Source organism: Carassius carassius, chromosome 33, assembly GCF_963082965.1.
Source record: "Carassius carassius chromosome 33, fCarCar2.1, whole genome shotgun sequence".
NCBI classification, from domain to species: domain Eukaryota; kingdom Metazoa; phylum Chordata; class Actinopteri; order Cypriniformes; family Cyprinidae; genus Carassius; species Carassius carassius.
In genome coordinates this window covers 26,935,694-26,954,633 of record NC_081787.1, presented here as the reverse complement: position 1 = coordinate 26,954,633, position 18,940 = coordinate 26,935,694, and the positions used below count along the sequence as shown (strand labels likewise).

General features: G+C 40.1%; 2 protein-coding genes and 1 long non-coding RNA gene across 3 annotated transcripts; 1 reads left to right on the top strand and 2 right to left on the bottom strand.

The window, feature by feature from the left end:
• Window positions 1-552: 552 nt before the first annotated feature.
• On the bottom strand, window positions 553-11,508 carry LOC132114024 (MICOS complex subunit MIC60-like). Its single transcript, XM_059522138.1, has 14 exons — window positions 11,310-11,508; window positions 10,267-10,340; window positions 9,868-10,060; window positions 9,611-9,746; window positions 6,832-6,936; window positions 6,090-6,197; window positions 5,811-5,944; window positions 4,633-4,736; window positions 4,044-4,179; window positions 3,742-3,871; window positions 2,508-2,731; window positions 2,102-2,233; window positions 1,695-1,824; window positions 553-1,583 (listed from the first exon to the last, which is right to left on the bottom strand). Exons 1-14 carry the CDS (start codon window positions 11,349-11,351, stop codon window positions 976-978), a joined length of 2,256 nt encoding a protein of 751 aa, XP_059378121.1. The 5' UTR covers window positions 11,352-11,508; the 3' UTR covers window positions 553-975.
• Window positions 11,509-12,291: 783 nt separating this feature from the next.
• Window positions 12,292-16,196, bottom strand: LOC132114023 (E3 ubiquitin-protein ligase RNF103-like). Its single transcript, XM_059522137.1, has 4 exons — window positions 15,547-16,196; window positions 15,305-15,447; window positions 14,645-14,760; window positions 12,292-14,511 (listed from the first exon to the last, which is right to left on the bottom strand). The coding sequence occupies exons 1-4, from the start codon at window positions 15,770-15,772 to the stop codon at window positions 13,026-13,028; spliced, it is 1,971 nt and encodes a 656-aa protein (XP_059378120.1). The 5' UTR covers window positions 15,773-16,196; the 3' UTR covers window positions 12,292-13,025.
• A 1,248-nt stretch (window positions 16,197-17,444) lies between these two features.
• LOC132114022 (uncharacterized) lies at window positions 17,445-18,725 on the top strand. The gene is made up of 2 exons (XR_009425242.1): window positions 17,445-17,859; window positions 18,435-18,725. It is a non-coding gene; the product is annotated as an uncharacterized LOC132114022 (long non-coding RNA).
• The last annotated feature ends 215 nt before the right edge of the window (window positions 18,726-18,940 follow it).

Genomic DNA, 18,940 nt, shown 5'->3' with positions numbered 1-18,940 from the left:
AACGTAAACATAACGAAATAGCTTGAAACACACTAAAGGGCGTTTTTCTGAAAATGTAAAAATGCTGAAGATTTTGTGTATGAGATTTAGTAGTATCAATACTTAAAGCATCGTCTCTGATAACTTCCTTTTCCACAGATCTCAAACAGCCGGGCCATGCCAACAGACAGACGCTGGTGGAGGAGCAAGAGAGAAGCAAAATCAGGAGGTATTGCCTCTACCTAATCTACATCTATACTGGTAAATACTAGTGCCTTCTACAAGTCTTCTTTTCAGTTGCCTTGCTTGGATTTGGTGCATTTGTGAAATGAGTAACAGCTGCATAATTTTTCCAGGTTTGCTGTCAGATCCATTATAGCATGTGCAGCTCCATCTTTCAATAACAGCATCTTTGTAAAGTCTTTATTACATTGCGACTTCTTTACAATCTGCACTAAAATGTGCTGCTCAAACCGCTATGAATCCGTCCTAAATTGTTTTTAAATGAACCCTTACTAAACCAGATCTGGCCCTTTTTAAAACAACGCAGACATGGTAATAACTGTACTGCCATTATTGTCAACAACCATGATTTATTGAGCATCTCCAGTACCGAATGAGACGACTGATTATTCTCAAGAGTTTGGGATAATAAACAACCAGTAAATATAACTGAAGCATTACATGTGAACTCTGAAACAGTGAACCGGTTTAGCGTCACACTTCAACCTGATGAATGCACTTTTAATCCTAACCAGTGAGATGTGCACCATATACACTGAGGAGTGCCACTGCCGAGGGTTTAACGAACTGGATGGTAGGCCACGTGAGAATTGTTTTAAGGGCAAATACTTACTGAAAAAGTGCTTTGGACTGTTAAGAAAAATAAATTTTGGTTAGCACAAAACCTATTTATAAATTAAAGCAGAAGGTTCTGTTAATACCGGGCAAGTAACACTCCTTGTAATTTACATTATCATGACAGAGTGGGTGTGGCTAAGGGGCCTGAGTGGTGCCCAACCCTACAGCATTAGCATATGCCGATAGCAGGCTAATCACCTGCTTTGTTTCTAAAGTGAGTCGGGCTTCTTTAAGCCAGTCCTGTGCCACACGCTGCGACTCGCCACGAAGTTGGTTGACAAACTTAGCGGCTAGTTCCAGGTCGCCGCGCTCAATGCTGTAGGTGGCGTAGGCAAGCAGCTTGAACGTGTCGAGATCTTCAGGTGCTAGTTTAGCAGGAGGTGCTACTTGCTCCCTTTCAAACAAGAGGATGGACTGCAGGAAGGACAGGAAGTACTGGTACAGGCTGTTGCGCGACTCGTCGATAAGCGCCACACGTCGAGCGAGGCGACGTATGTCGTAGAAACGTGCGCGAAGGGAAGCTTCGCTGTAGATCCCCCGGCTCAAGGACTCTTCGGGAATGGCGGTGGCCAACGCCTGAGTGAACTCGTTTTCTGCACAGTTCTCTTTAATGACACCCACAGCGCCCTCTAGAGGCTCGGTGGGTGAATCCGGTCCTGCGGACTTGAGCGTGTAGTTCAGAGCCTCTACAGACAGCCACAGCTGGTGAGCCTTACGGGCCTCCTCCTTGGCAATCACGTGACCTGGACACAAGGCAAACCATTTAATATTGAACAATCAATGGTCAAATGGAAGATCGGGGCATGCCTCTGTTGAATGTGGTAACACTAGAGTTTGAGTAGACTGAGACTTACTGTCTATGGCCTCTTCGATGCCCTTGAGACGGGCGTAAGCTGCGTTCATGTCCAAAGTGAAGGTGTCCAGCTGTTCTTGAGTTAGTCTGCGGTAATGAGTTTCTTGCTCCATCATCTTACTGTTCAGAATCTACAAAGACAGAATTTCATCCATTTGAAATTTTGCATTTCAATTTGCATTTTTAATAAAAGATACCATGTGTTGTCTCTGTACCACAACCAGCACCAAATGAAACCAGTACTGTATATACAACTGTTTTAAATAAAGGCTCCCAACACCACCCTGACTGCCACGGATCAGTCAAACAGGTAAACCCATCCCATTTTGGGAGTGAACATGTCCTCTACCTGTTAAATTCTATCATGAATTCTATGTAGTTGTTAGTCAATGTAAAGAGTGTTGGTACCTCCTGGGCCTCCTCACGCAGCTCCTGTTCCTGGACCTTCAGCACGTCCCGCAGGTGATCTGTGTGTGCAGCAGCCTGACGACGCAGCTGTGTCCTCATCTCAGCCTCCATCACCTCACGCACCTCCTGAACCTGACACACACACACACACACAGACACAGAAAGCTCTCAGCATCACAGTGCAATGTCCAAACATCTCAAGTGTTCTTCACAAAAAAAAAAAAGCTGCAATAATAAATGTTTTTAATAGTTATATAAAAATACAAGAACCTCCAAGACAGGCATAATTCCTAATCACTATAAAATGACGGCATGCAAAGACTAAGCCATTCGTAAGTTTGCATGAAAGTACAAATGCATGCTCTGTAATGTAAGCTTCAATAGGGCAAGTGAGTGAATCCCACACCTTCTTCTCCTGCTCGAGTCTCATGTCTTCTCGGCTGTGCTCTAAGGCAGAAACCACGGCTCTCTCCAGCGCTTTCTGATCCTCCAGCTTCTGCTGCTCCAGAGCCACCTCGATGTGGATCTGCTCCCTCACTCTCTGCTCGGCTAGCTCACGGTTCAGCTGGTCGATGCGCCGGTGTGCGTGAGCGATCAGAGAGTTCAGATCATCTGCACTCAGCTTTCCCGCTGAGAAAGAGCACACAGCAGCATTACAGGAAGAATGACAGGAGTAGAGACATCCCTGTGATGCACGTAATGACTGCAGAAGTGTATTATTATCTCAATAAGTAGAAACTGTAATATGATAAAGATATGAGGACACCTGAAAGATCTGGTCTTGAGAAAGTTGGTCTGTCCCCCATATGCTTCTATTTTGTTTTTGCATTCAAAAACAGATTGATGGAGCACAACAAAATGAAATGGACAGGGCTGTTCAGAAGCATTTTTAACTTCACATGCCGTTATGACATTTATCCTTTTTTTTGTTTTTAAAATTGCTAGAAGTGCATTTATGCTATCTTTCATTAAAATTAATGTTACTTTCTTTAATATTTAGTTTTCTAATGCAATGGCATTTTATATGTGATACAATGACTAAATTCTTCTTTAAGGCCACTGCTTTGATATAGCAAAACACAAGGTTTAAACAGTTAAACAAAAGCTAACAGAAATGCAAATCTTCAAAAAAAATTATGTCCCCACTGGATGCAACAAATGCCTCTTTTGTTATGGGTTTATTAGGTTTGTCTCGTCACGATGGGACACGCATCACAGTATGTTAAGGGCGTTACATTTCCGTCACACGCTTGAGTTATTCAGCAAATCACAATGCACTGGATAGCTGGCCAATCAGAGCACACCTCGCTTTTCAGACCAATTCGCTTTTTTTTTATCCATGTGTTTCAAAAAGGCGTGGCATAGAGGTGCAACAATAATGTACATTATGTGTAAAAAATAATGGGTTTTTTAACCTTAAACTGCATAAGCACATTGCATTACACCAAATAATGTTATTTTTAGCAACGTCATTTGACCTCTTTAACTTCTCGTACACATTAACTTTGACAGTGCTCCTAAAAATACAACAATTTTAACCAGTTAAATCGTACAAACACTCAAAAATGGGAAAAAAACCCATGCAGTCTTGATGCATGAGATCCGTGATACATGAGTGACATGAGTGAGTGAGGACTTACAGAGCCCCTTCCAGTTGGCCTGGATCTCAGGTGTGATGTTGGCCAGCTCCTGCTGGAACTGAGCTTGGGCTTCATTCACCAGCTCACTGTACTGAGACACGATCTTCGCCTCTGTCTGCGCTGTCTGCACCTGCAGAAGAGACAGACAATACTCCGGTGTGACTTACAGACTCCAGATGGGACACGGTGATGTTACCAAAGTCTCTGGGAGTATAAAGCTAAATGGATTACAGGCTCAATTCTCATGTATATGTACTGGGTTCCTCCAAAGAACATTAACATAGTCAGATTAAGATACTTGCCTTGGTTACTACTTTGTCCAGATCCACAATCATGCTGTGCAAGTTCTCCTCAGCGGCCAGGATTTGGGCTCTCGCTGTGTCAATCTTGGATTGTTTCGCGCTGTTGATCACACCACGCAGGTTTTCGAGTTCTCCTCTAAATACACACACAAATTTCTTTTTTTATATAAAACGTTTTTACAATCAGTACGATTAAGCGTGTTTTGAGAGATCATTCCATTTTATAGTAAAAATGGACAGTTAAAAACTAGGAAAAAAAACAGAAAAATACAGAAGAATTTAATTTATACTTTCAGCAAGCATGCATTAAATGGATCACAAGTGACATCCAGATTTTTATCTCAAATAAATGCTCTTAATTTGAAAATATTTATCACGGTTTCCACCAAAAATATACAGCAACAAAAATAGTTTTTAAAGTTGATAAGAAGGAATGTTTCTTAGGCACCAATTCAGCAAATGACTTCTGGAGGAACATGTGACACTGAACACTGGAGTAATGAGGCTGAACATTCAGCTTTGCATTAGATTTTAAAGTTATATTCAATAGAAAAGCCGTTATGTAAGATCAGTCTGAAGCAGGTCTCACTTGGCTTTGAGCAGGGTTTCTTCAGCCTCTTCCATGGCTCTGGTCCGGTCACGCAGAGCCTCATTCAGTGCTTTCCACTGAGAGGACTTCTCATCTGAAGGAGTCTGAACACAAACACATGGCAATGTCACAAATAGCAGCGTACTTAAAGATGTGATCGAAGCTCAGTCATTTGCTCTATAATGTTCAGGCACATGCCATTTTCCTAAATATCATAAATAGCTAAATTGACTGTTTTTGCTCTAATTCAATTTTATTTGTATAGTGCTTTTTAATGATACAAATCGCTGCAAAGCAACTTTACAGAAATTAAGTTTCTACAGTATTTAGTAGTAGCTTATAACCAACTCAACAAGCTCCAAACAAAGCTGAACCCTGCAGGACCTCTGCTGGCCAAATGAGTGCCCTAAGCAGGACTGTATTGTTGTGCCCCCTTTCTCAAATATTATTGAAAAAAATATAAATAAATAAAAATACTATAGGGGTCGACATAGAACTTTAATCAAATAAAAAGGTAAATAAATTGTATTATGGAACAGTGCGTGTTTCCCAGCAGCACAGAGTGATGTGTTTTTTCTTGAATGAATCAGCTGGTATAAATGAATCGGTTGAATGAATGATTCAGTGATTCAAATATAGCTTTGCCGCCATGTACTGTCAGTTTAAGTTTCAAATATAACAGTATCGTCATTTTTCACAGCATTTCATATTTTTATATCTAAAATGTTATATTCTCAAAAAACGACTTATGGGATTGTAATTGCAGTGGAAACGGATTTTGATGAATGTCAGGATGGATTTTGTTGACACTGATTTCATTTGATTGGTAAAAGCCCTGTAGTCTACAATGTTAAGTACTAAGTTATTAAGCAATTACTAAGTAATTACAAGAGGAGGTGCCTTTTTTCTCTTGAGCACTTGCCCCACAAAATGTCTGTGCATTGCCTCTCTAATGTTGATATTAATGCAATATACTACAACAGAGAAAAATGTCAGGTCACCACAACAATGCTAGAGTGCTCTTGGTGGTTGCCAGGTCATTGCTAAGTGTTATATGTTGCTACAGCAGTGCATCCCAAACCTGGAGCACATTTTGGATGTCTCTCTTATCTAATAGACCTGATTTCACTCCTCAGCAGAGTGTGTGTTCAAGTGGTTATGTGTGTGCGTGTGTTCACCTGTGAGTCCATGGCTTCCTTGAGTTTGTCTGTATGTGCAGCGATGGCTGTAAGCGCAGCCTCCTGAGCTCCGATGGCCTGTAGCGTGCTCTTAGCTGTGCTGCCCAGACTTTCCTCCAGTCCAGCAGTCAGAGCTGAGACACACACAAACACTCACTAAACATACATGTCTCTTAGGCACTAAAAGGAGATGAAAACTTACTGGGGATGAAGCAACCTGCAAACCTGTAGAGTGGTTCTGTATTAACTGGTTCATGTGCAGACTGTGTGGTCACCCACCTGCCAAAGCATCCTGCTCAGCTTTATCCTGCTGAGCCAGTCGAGCGGTCACTTCCTCCGCTGGCCTCTCCTTCAGCACAGGCTCATGATTATCCTTACACTCTTCACCTACACACACACAAACACACTGAGCAATTACAGCACCACGGGAAATAATCTCATATTTTACACAAGATGTGAGTTTGCCGTCTGAACCAAAAGAAACACCAGGTGATGTGAAACAACAAGACTTGTTAATAAATGCATCTTTGTAGTGCGCTGCCTTCGCTGGGATGCATGCACAATGTAAACAACATCATCTGTGAACAAATAACCAACTGACCAGGTCTTTTTTTAATAAATCAGGTAAAAACAAACACATTTCCGGATCGGCCAAACTGATTCATAGCCTGATATATTTGTTCATTTTCAGATGATGGTTCTAGACTAGCAATCTAGCATATTTAGCACAGACCATTACAAATGAGGACACACATTTGTTAGTTACTGGGAAAGAATAATGATTAGTAACATTGTGTTAGTAAAGATCTCGACGAACACACACAAACAGAACATATTATCGTGGGTCACATGATAGAACTGTGCAGAAGGATGGAAAGAGATCCAGACGTTGTGAAGTTTGAGCGCATGCAGAGAGGAAGAGACACTGATGCCATCTGCACAACAACTGATGCAATCAAGACAAACAGGCTCTGGATGAGTTGTTAGAAGCGCAAGGCTGTGTGAATGATCCAGTGCTGACCTGCCGCCGTATGGCCAGGAGGGCTTTCGTCACTTGTACCCGGCGCAGGCACAGACGGCACCTCGCCGAGAGCCGAAATAATATGAGCTGCCTCTGCTGAGGCTTCTGCAACAACAGTAGGACTCCATGAGAAATACAGACCACAGATCAGCAACGGTGTTTAGACATTCAGCTGACGGGTGTGTATCAGCTTCAACAGTGAAACGGTGCATTCTGTGTCTGAATATTCCCTATTAATACTTCCCCACTATATGAGCGAACAATGAATCGGCTGTATATAAACTGGGCAGTAGGTCCAAATTAACAGTAAGTAAAAAGGACCTACTACTTTCAGCGAGACTTTGAAGTGTGGATCTAATGGACACTTTATCATCCCATCGGGCCACAGCAGAGGAGTCATGAATGGCAGTGAATCAAAATTATGACAATAACAGCTTGGTGGATGTACTGTAGTAAGTCCAGGTTTCGTTCATATTACACAACTTCAAAATACACAGATGTACATATTTTTAAACTGTCACACAGTTAATTCCTCCTTAAATGAAGTACCTACAGAAATGGATTCAGGAGGTAGCTCTGGTTTCACTGACTGTGTAATATTACGAGAAAATGTGAAAATATGAAAATGTGTTTAACATATTTAAAGGGTTAGTTCACCCAAATATTAAAATCATGTCATTAATGACTCACCCTCATGTTGTTTCAAACCCGTGAGACCTCTGTTTATCTTCGGGACACAGTTTAAGATATTTTAGATTTAGTCCGAGAGCTCTCAGTCCCTCCATTGAAGCTGTGTGTACGGTATACTGTCCATGTCCAGAAAGGTAAGAAAAACATCTTCAAAGTAGTCCATGTGACATCAGAGAGTCAGTTAGAATTTGTTGAAGCATCAAAAACAACACAGAGCTGAGCCAGATAACGAACAAAAGATTGACTCCTTCTCGAGTCAAGATCCGGTTGCACTGGTTTTCGGATCACCAGTAGTGATGGAAAGTTCGTTCTTTTCAGTGAAACTGGTTCTTCCGGACAGTTCGATTCAATAAACCGGTTGAAGAAAACGGTTCATCGGTTCTTTTGCGCTCGACGTAATGGCGTCATTGGCGATGATTGCCCTTGATTCAAGCCTTCGGTTTACCTGGGCTAATTACATTAGCACAGAATCAGTTCAGAATCAATCACCGAAAGAATCAGTTCGGTTCAGACGCTCTGTGTGTCGGTCTGCTTCACGCTGAATCACACATGCGCAGTATCATCAGCTCCTCGGTTCTCGAATCGGACACGTCTGACAGAAACGGTTCTTGACTCGAGAACGAGTCATTATCTGGCTCGGCTCGGTGTTCATCTTCAGTTCTCTCTTCACAGCAGTTCAGTCAGTGTACTGTTTGAGTAAATGAATTACTCCGGGATATTGGTTCGTTTTAACTCAGAGGGAGTGTCAGCCACATTAAAAAAAGTAAGCAGCTTAAGTCATTTGTGGATTAATGCGTATTGGAGACGCAAACAGTTTAAAACGATTCAGTTCGATTTGGTGAACTGGTTCAAAAAGATCCGGTTACATCGAATGATTCGTTCGCGAACCGGATATGACAAACTGCTTTGATTTGAACTCTCTCACAACAGACACGGAAAGAGAAGACAATGATGAATAAAGTCGTAGTTTTTGCTATTTTTGGACCAAAATGTATTTTCGATGCTTCAAAATATTCTAACTGACTCTCTGATGTCACATGGACTACTTTGATGATGTTTTTCTTACCTTTCTGGACATGGACAGTATACCGTACACACAGCTTCAATGGAGGGCCTGAGAGCTCTCGGACTTGTCGGGTTTGGAACGACATGAGGGTCATTAATGACATGATTTTAATATTTGGGTGAACTAACCCTTTAATACTATACAGATACAAAAACATTTTATTACAACATCTGAACTATTACTGCTGATAGTTCACCTCAGTTATTGGCATAATGCTACAATTTATTATAATCCTAATTAACACTTACTATAGCAGTGCATTAAAACGAGTAAACTTTGCTTGATCAAGTTTGTTTTGTTTCTGGTGTGAACAGGCCTTGATCCATGTAAAGTGGCCACGCTACTTCCATGAAGATCAAACAAATAAAACTTTCAGTTAGGGCTGCACAATTAATCGAATTTCAAATCTCGATTAAAATTATGGATGCCACAATTATGTAATCTTTCAAAGTGACAATTAATCATTCAAAGTCCATTTATGTTATTCTGCACGCTTACGATACGTTTTTTCTTTCTACATGTTATCTTAAGGGTTTTTAATAATTTCATGAAGAAACCAATCCGATGTATATTTGACATCTGAGGCTTAATACTATATTGAGATAATCGTAATTAATAATCGCAATTACAATTTAAAGGGAATAATCGACAATTATAATTTTTGTCATATGATTTTTTTTCCAATATACTGGCATCCGGGCAAGTTTGAGATCATGTGTGTTCTTGATTAAATGTCTGTGTGATAACACCAGTCTCTTAAACTTTTACCTACTTAATTTCTAGGAAGGTCAGTTGTACATGTCATGAAGTGGTTTTTTAATTTTAACGATCATGTACACTATACAGATCTGTGATGCTTGAGGTGCGGTCACAATTTCTGTTGCTCAGCAGAATTTCTGTGTAATATTGACAACAGACAATTGATCTTTTTTTGCACATAACATTTCTCTAATGTGTCTGAAACTGAGAAACGTAGCTTGCACATCTGAAAGCTGCTAGTGTGTGCATGTGAGTCTGACTCACCCTCGAGTGTCTGTGGGGTCGGTGCTTCCTCTACAGCAGCTGGAGCTGGATCAGGCTTCTTGTCTTTAGCTTTAGGCTGCTTGGAATCCGTAGATGCTTCAGACAATGAAGAGAATTGCAGGGGTTCTGTCTTTACCTATAAAAAAAACAAATCTTGGCCATCACTGAAGGCATACAACAGAAGCACAGACAGCTGCATAGATGAATCTGGTCTAAGAATCAAAGGCAGACAAAGCAGAAGTGATGGTAACTCTTACTGGTTTCTTCTGTAATGGGACGAGTGGAGGAGGGGGCAGCCCAAGCACCATCTCAAACAACTGATCTGAGTATGGAACACTCTTCTCTACATTTGCACGAAACTTCGGGTCCCATTTGGCATAAAGGATTGTACCGCCAAGACCACCACCAACCGTTAAAAGACTAGCAGCCACAATTTTCCCAGCAGCAGATCTGCAGAACAAAAAGATCTCATTTAAGATGCAGTCGAGTGTGATTTGACATTTGTCTCACACACACAAGACCAAGGTAAACCTAACATTAATTTCAAAGATGTTTAATGCACAATGTGTTCAAATAATACAACACCTAACTTTTTTTAAAATGAATAGGTCTGCAGTATTATTGCAGCCCTGTGTGTTAAAGGTTTGATGTCGTACCCTGAGCCTCCAGCCGTGGTGTATTTCCGGCAGTGCTGCAGCGGATGGGCCTTCACTCTCCCACACACACACTGCTGCAGAGACACAAACAAACAAATCATCATCTCACCTGCACTACTGCAAAATATACTGCATCATAAACTACACTATTAGAAGTAATAGCTTACTTTTACACTGACCACAACCACTGTCACATGAATTAATAACAAACAGCTATTCATTACAGATGGAAATGCCGTTTCAAGGATCAAGCATTCAGTCAAACACAGTAAACAACAATGAATGAATGAATGAATGAATGAACGAATGGCTGCCTGCAACATGGTTTATTTTTCTTTATCGACTATAATAAGAGGGTTTAAAGTTAAGCAGCTGTTACACATAGCATTAGACTAATTTACACAGACGCAGCACCAGAGACATGGATCAGTGTTTGTGAGGAAACTTTCTAAACTTTTCACAGACAAGGTCACGTCCTTCCATTGGACGAAACTAATAAACTGTTTACGGTTTGTTACAGGCTGTAGCTCTTTGATAAAAATGTTTCACGGGAACAAGAGTTAAATACTATTAAATATAAATAAAGGTGAATACGTGTAAAACGAAACGTTTTCAGACTACTGATAGCTATGTTGGTTATCCGGGTAACAGAAAATATGAATCATACAGAGCCCGCCCATATTTACGCAGGTCTACATGCTGTATTTTTACTGGTTAGAGGGAGATGTCACTCCATTAAGCGTGAAATATCATTGGCTGGAAGAACCTGCCAATCACACTCTGAACGCCTGTTTCGACAACACGTTACGTCGTTGACGTACAGCAGCGTTCTATCCTGGTGTACCACTTAAACTGCAAATAAACAAATCTCTACTAATAAAACGATCAACTCATTATGAATTTAATTTAAGTTTAACATAATCACATGTTAACTTGACAAACAGTACAGAGCCTATTATAATCTGTAATTGTACGATACGCATAAGAAACATCGGGCCTCGCTATGGGTCACTGAATGACGGCTCTAGCAGAGTAAAACTCACCCGCGCTGCTGCACGTGCTCCTTTCCAACAGACGCGCAACATGCTTGCCTCTTCTGATTCTGGGTGTTGGGTGTAAGATTACAAATATGCCACCGGTTTCAGAAAAACATTATAAAAGCGATGAACCTTGACAGCAATTTCTCCCCAGCACACTGTAGATTAGCTCCAGCGCTGGTACACGCAGTGACAGACAGAGCAACACGCGTCACTCGCGCGGTAAGCACGCCTAACGTGACATACGTCACGAGTTCATAGAAAAGAAATAGTTTTTAAATTATTTCATTCATATTGATTTGGTCCTTCTACACTCTTGTGCAATGATTCTTATTTCTCTCTCTCTCTCTATATATATATATATATAAATATCTCAAATTATAGAAAGCATGAATCATTCGTTGAAACAGCTGCTGAGCAAGCAATCGATCTCTTTCAAAAAGTGTAAATTCTTTTTGCCATTTGATTTTTTTATCTTATTTTTATTTTGATGATAGTGGCAACTGTCACGCGAGATCGCTTTTCTCCCAATCTCCCCGATAAATTGAATGTAAAATATATTCTGCATATATATAAAAAAAAATTAGTTCACATTGTGACATTATTTTCATCGCAAATAATCACATATCCCCCAAATTATGCAAAATACTGTAGCCACATTCTCATTAATGTAATGGGAAAAAATATATGAAAAGCAAACCTCATTAATACCTGAAGTATGATATGGTCAGTTATTGTAAGAGACATAAGGCGAAGGTGCATGGAAGACTCCTGCATATTTAACATGTAAACACTACAGATGTGTAGATTCTTTTAGGCTAACTCATGTTTAAAACTTTACTTACAATTTTAGTTTAAAAGGGTAGTGACTGGACAAAACTGAGGGGATCCAGGTGTACCGCTGGTGATAAAAAATTGACTTTATTGAATTGAACGCAATCACAGGTTTCAATTCCCAAATCACTTTTAAACTGACAAACAGCAACACCCAAGTGAGTAAATTCTTTATTAGTGTTAGTGGCAAAATGAGTTCAAAAATAACCAAACTAACATAAGACAATTGCCTAATTACAGATGGAGCCATTAAGAATTGCATGTCAATGCCTAAGCCATTTTCAATTGTGCACAGGGCAGTTTTATTCAAGCATTCAATGTAAATCTATTCTTCGTTAAAAAAAAAAATTACAAATAAATGAATAATGACATGCCCAGATGGTCAATTCTTTATATAAATACTCCCATCTCCTCAAATCTTTAATTCCCCATTGACTCAGGAGGGTAGCTTAATTTTAGAAGGATTATTCACATTTGGTGACAAACTGAACACTAGATGTAATTCTCAAGTACAGGAACATATGGATTTCTCTTCTGTCTGATTGGGATGCCAGATGAGTGCTACAATAAAACTTTTCAACCATATGCATTGAATTTACCATTCAATATTTTATAATTTGCATAATTTAGCTTTGAAAACCTTTTCTTTCTGATCCAATACAAGGTATATGACTCAAATCAAGTTTTTTTCCCCTATTAAAAAAAAGATTGAAAAATGATTGGGAAGTATGAATTTAATAATAACTTTGCAAGTTAAAACCACCAACAAAAACCCAGGAGCCAATGTTATGAATCTAAAGACTAAAGAAGAACACATTAAGTCATTTGTTTTTTTTTGTTTTGTTTTTTTAAATAAGTGCAGGAAGTAAGACAGTAATTGCAGCAGGACTATTCTGGTTCAAGCGGTTCAGTTGCATGTTGTCCTGTGGGTTTTTTCTTGTACGATGGCCACCGGCACACAGGGCAACAGTGCCGCCCACCAGCTAGCCAGACCACGATGCACTGCTGGTGAAAAACATGGCCGCATGGTAAACCCATGACAAGGCAATCGGTTTCAAAGTTCTCGAGACACACAACACACTCAGTGCAGTGAAGCATGCCACAAGGCCAATGAGACCAATCAGTGTCCTGTTCCTCTCCACCTGACCACGATTCTTCTGCTTTCTTTGCAGCCAAACACCCGTCATTATTATGAAGAACTTCTGAACGGTAGTGATGCACTTCCTGGTCCCCGCTGGAGCCGCCATTTGGGTTCGTCGTTGTTTTTTGTAGGTTGTCATGTTCCACTGGGTTGGGCCTCTCAGACGGAGCGAGTCTGAACTTCCAGGTGGGCAGGTTCTTGATGTAGTCTATTGGAACCAGCGGCCGAAGCCATAGGTCTGGGAATGCCAATCTTTGCAAAAGGAAATTGGGATCGTCATCCCAGTCCGACTCAAAGTTCTGGAACGAGGCAATGGGATGCACTAAGTAGCTGGTGTACCAATCCCAGAGACTTGACAACCACTCTAGGTTGTTTGCGTTTTGGTCTTCGTTGCTACATCTTCTTTTCTTCTCAAAGTAGTCGATGAGGAGGCCATGGGCTAGATAAGTGCTGAGGAAGAGAGCTGGATGAGAGGAATAGAAGGTCCAGTCCGCCCGGACCCATGAGGCAATAGTAGTGGTGTCTGCGTAACGCAACAGTTTCAGGCTGTACTCATAAAAGTTATCCATGTATGGAAGCTGAAGAAAACCAAGGATGGGCAGCCAGGAAATGATGAGTAAGGAGTTATAAGTCCCCAGTGTGCTGATTAAAACCACAAAGCGTTTTATGGTGGCTCCCTGTGTAATGAAAAGGTCCATCCAAGCCATTAGATTGACCATAACCAAGCTCAAAATGAACAAGTCATTGACTTCTGGCTGTACGGATCGAAGAAATGCATCCATGGCATGCAAGGAGATGAATTCCCCGGTGCTGTTGCCGTATCTGTAGATGCCTTCTGGTGTTTTGAGGATGTATGAGGGCATTTGCTGCACTCCAATCTCCTCCAGAGAGCTGGTGTTGTCCCAGTTGCGCACATCGATGAAGATAAACTCGATGCGCCCAGTGAATTTGATGCTGAGAGCTGAGAAAAACGCTGGGGGCTGAAGCAGTTTGGCAAACAAGAACATCTTTACCGGTTGCTTTTCCATCTGATACCAGTCATCCATTAATTGTGCAGAGAAACGTATGGTTTTGATGCGAGAGGCGACATGCGCAGTCATCCACTTAAAAATGTGCTCTGTTTCGATGCGTCTGCCATTGTACTCCTTCAACATGACCTTCCCTTTGGATGCATTGGTCTGCGGGACAGACATGATGAGAGTGGACTTCATCCAGCCCCGTTTATGGCAATACCTGACAAGGAGGAATGAAAACAACATTTATTTTTATTTTTTCAGACAATGGAACATAAATATTTTCAATTCATTGATTTAAATGTGTTCTCAGATTTCTTTTGTGGCTTAAAATAAAATAAAAAAGGTCTTGCCTTGAGTCACTTGAACAGTTGAAAATTCCTGTTCGTATGCCAAACTGAGACACTTTCTGTACCATTTTGCCCCAGTTTGCAGTGCTCAACAGTGGATTTCTATCTTGGGCTATTACCTAAGAAGAAGAAAATTATCTTTTTATATACAATATAAAAGTATTTATATATATATATATATATATATATATATATATATATATATATATATATATAACAAAAAATATGTCTCCAAAAGTAACACCAATGTCTATTTTGTGTACAATGACATTTGAATGAATAAAATTGGGATGGTAATAATTATAATGGATAGTTTTGCTGCAAGCAACTTATACGAAATCCTGTTGGGTTCCATCCTCACCCAAGCAGACATCTTAATGTGTGTGATGACAGGACAGAGACATTACATTCTCTGAAATGAGTAGGTTGAGCAGGCTGTGGTTTCAGTTGCTCTGCCACCTTACAATAACTCATCTAAAAATAAAACTTCTGTAACTATTCTCATGCTCCCATGTCATTCAAACAGCAACAATAAATTCATAGCAGCAATATTAAAGCTGCATGAACATTTAGAAAATTCAATTTCTTAACTGAACAGAATATTGGTTTTGAATGATATGCGAGTAAATACATAATACAGTTAAATACAAGATTAATACTAACCTGAACTAACCAGATACCATCTTTAGTGTCTTCCACTAATTCATAAAAGTGCATCTCTCCACTGAAAGTGGTGCTGGAGTCAGATCCCTCCGTCTCCTTCTCATTCTTGAGAGCAGAGTACAGCTCTCCTTGCATCAGCTCCCCTTCAAAAGCAAACAGTGCATGAGCATGATCAAACGGAGTTGTTACATCAGTGTGTATACGTGTCAGTGAAGGTAAACAGCTTGTTTGGAGACAATCACCCGAGTTTTCCACCAGCTCCCTCACATCCCTTTTCTCTGCCAGGCCGGTGTATCCCAATCCACGACACTCCAGGATGGTTTTGAGTTTCCTAAAGCTCAGGGTCACCGGATCCACCAGCTGAGTGGCGAAAATGCCCGTTTCATACCAGACGATGGCTTCAAAAAAACGAGCCAGTATTAATAACATGGAAAAATACAGCAGCAAAAAGAAGAGTTTCCACCACATTTTCTCGCAGACGGAAGAGTTTCCTTGCGATCTAGCTGATTAGCATTGAAAGTACGGTATTATGAGGCACTGGCGTTGTTGTTTTTACACGTCTCCGGCGAAACAGTCCAACAAACTACATCCTAAGCAGGTAAGAATCATTTCCATCGTATTATATAATTATGTGCAGACAGAGCTTCAGCAGGTCAGTGTTTGGTTCCTCAGTGCTGCTCTCGACCGAACGAGCCGCTCTCTTCATCCAAAAACATTCACTGCTCCATCACGTTTACCTCCAAATACTACAACCCAGATATCTTGCACGAGTTTCTGGAGAATGGTGAAATTTCTGTGCGTGTGAGTAGCGTTTTCTGTAGGCTCCGGCTGATGATCAGCTGGTGCACATAACAAACTGACGTCACACTGGAACTTCCGGTGCAAAGGGAAAAGGGTGCATGCGTAGTATGGCAAGCCGTTTTAACATTTAAAACCTTTTTTTGACTATCCAAAAATATAATTTCGGATAGTCACAAATGTAATTCCAGATATCTATATTTATGGCAAGCCGTTTTAACATTTAAAACCTTTTTTTGACTATCCAAAAATATAATTTCGGATAGTCACAATTGTAATTCCAGATATCTATATTGCAATTATGACTCGTCATAATTGGAATTAAGATATCTACAATGTGATTATGACTAGTCATAATACACATTCCAGATATCTACAATGCTATTACGACTAATCATAACCTTCCATTGACTTCCATTGAAAAATATTTTCAGATATCTTCAATTGAATTTTGACTAGTCGTGATTCCAATTCAAGATATCTTTAAATATGATTTGCCTAGTCAAAATTCGAATTAGAGATATCTCAAATTACAATATGACTAGTGATCATTCAATTAGAGATATCTTCAATTGAGTTTTGACTAGTCGTAATTCCAATTCAAGATATCTTTAAATATGATTTGCCTAGTCAAAATAAAATTTAAGATATCTTTAATTCCAAATTTTTAAAGATATCCAAAATACATTTGTAGATATCTGCAATTCATTTATGACTAGTCAAATTACAGTTGCAGATATCTTTAATTGGAATTTTGACTAGGCAAATCATATTTAAAGATATCTTGAATTGGAATTATGACTAGTCAAAACTCATTTAAAGATATCTTCAATTTAATTATGGATATCCCAATCAGATTTGTGACTAGGAAGAACTAGATTTAGAGATATCTGCATTTAGCTTTGTTACTAGGCGTATTTGCAATGTAGATATCTGGAATTAACAATTTGACTTGTCAAAATACGTTTATAGATATCTACAATGTGCATGCAAATACACCTTTGCTGAACCCAACCTTAAACATTTTATTTAACCAATCCTAGCTTGGAAACTGTTGTCATCTGCAATTTTGTCAAAGAGTTGTATAATAAAAGTCCTGCGTCTTTGGGTGATTTTAAACTGTTTTATACAGAAGTAATTCAAAAGTATGGAAATAAAAATGTAGCTGGAGCATGTGTAAAAGTGGTAGGCTATAGAGAGAGGACTTAAATAGGCTTTTGTCCTGTTTTATATCGTAATGTTGAGACGTGTGTGCTGTGGATTACATTTTGTTAGCCTTTATTTACAAATGAACACATGCATAAGCCTCATGTCAGCCGTTGCAACATTTGATATAATTGTGGCAGATTAGTCAGATCCTCCCTGTAGTGACGTCATGTTATTGGTAGCCTATCTCCCCGCAGGGAGGTGTGTTTAAATGGCTGTTTGGTGCGGGCCGGAGGTGCGTCATCTGTTCTGTGCCTGCGCTCTTCCTGTTTACCGGCATTCAACAGAGGTCTGTGGTTAAAACACAGCCGTTTGGGCATTTTAACACCGCTTGTGTTATTTCTGTGGGGCTTTGCGTGCACTGGAGAGTCTATTGTAAACAACCGTTACGTGCGGTCTGGCTCGTTACACTGCCTAGTCCCAGCATTCCCGTGTGTTTACCGGTTGAGTGGGGATATCCAATATATGCTGTTTGGCATCTACTTCATTTCTATCCCGTGGATACTGACGTCAGCTCTGCTTTCTGGTGTGGCGAACGGCTGCGTTATTTGGTATGTGTGTTTATATTTCCGATTGCTGTTCATAAACTAGAACTAGTTTACTAATCGTCTTCTTATCTATTAAGGGCTAAGACTGGGCGTGCTGCATTTCCCTACTACATATAGAAGCACGCTGCTGTTTTGTTCCTGCTGGATTTGCTTTCGTTTCTTTTCTGTATATTTTTGCTGTGTGTTTTCATCATTTTGTTCTGGGTGATTTAGCGCGGCCCGATTTTGGAGTTGTTGGTTAAAACCTGCTCCTACTGTGACTGTATTTTGAAGATCTTTTCCTCGTACGTTGGGAAATAACGAGTTCGAGGGCCGCGCTCATTCAGATATTTATTTCTTCATTTGCCCTTTGTGGTGTTTCTCATTTTGGACTGGTTCAGAATGCTGAGATTTTCTCTTGGACATTGTTGTCTTTAAATTTATTTTTCCTTTTCCTTTTGTGTTATTATCTAGCTGTTTAAGCTAGAATTTATTTCTTTTCTTTATGTTGGAAGGGTTTCTTTTGCTCCCCTGCATTTAAGTTTTTATTGATTAATTTTTATTAATTTGATTTATTTTGGTTTGTATTACAATTACAGGAGCTGTGTGTCCGACGGCAGTGAGGCTTTCCTTCACCGTGTGCTGTGTTATGCTGTGTGAGCACCACTGATAAAATCACGGGTATTGGAGAGAGTGTGTGTGTGTGTGTGTGCACTTAGTGTGATTTTCCTCTTTTGCTCCCTCTCTTAGCCCATTTGATGCCAATAGGCCACAGCTCCGAAGTAATTGTGAATCCTTATTGTGGATTGTGATTTCCAGTTTAGTAATTGGCTGGGTGACTATTCCTGCATTTTAAACTTTTGTACTAATAAACAAACTCTATTTTGCTACCCACGTCTCTTGCTCACATTATTCAGTGGAATGCACCTGGGTTCCTTATAACATTTTAAGTGAACTGTGATTCCCTGGTATAGTCCCAGGGTGGCGTAGTCTATTGTATATCTCTTGAGGGTTGAATATCGCCAGCAAAAAGACCACTTGGCCACATTTTGGCGTAGTCGGCAGGGTCCACTAAATGGAACAGAGACGTGGGTGAAGATTTCTT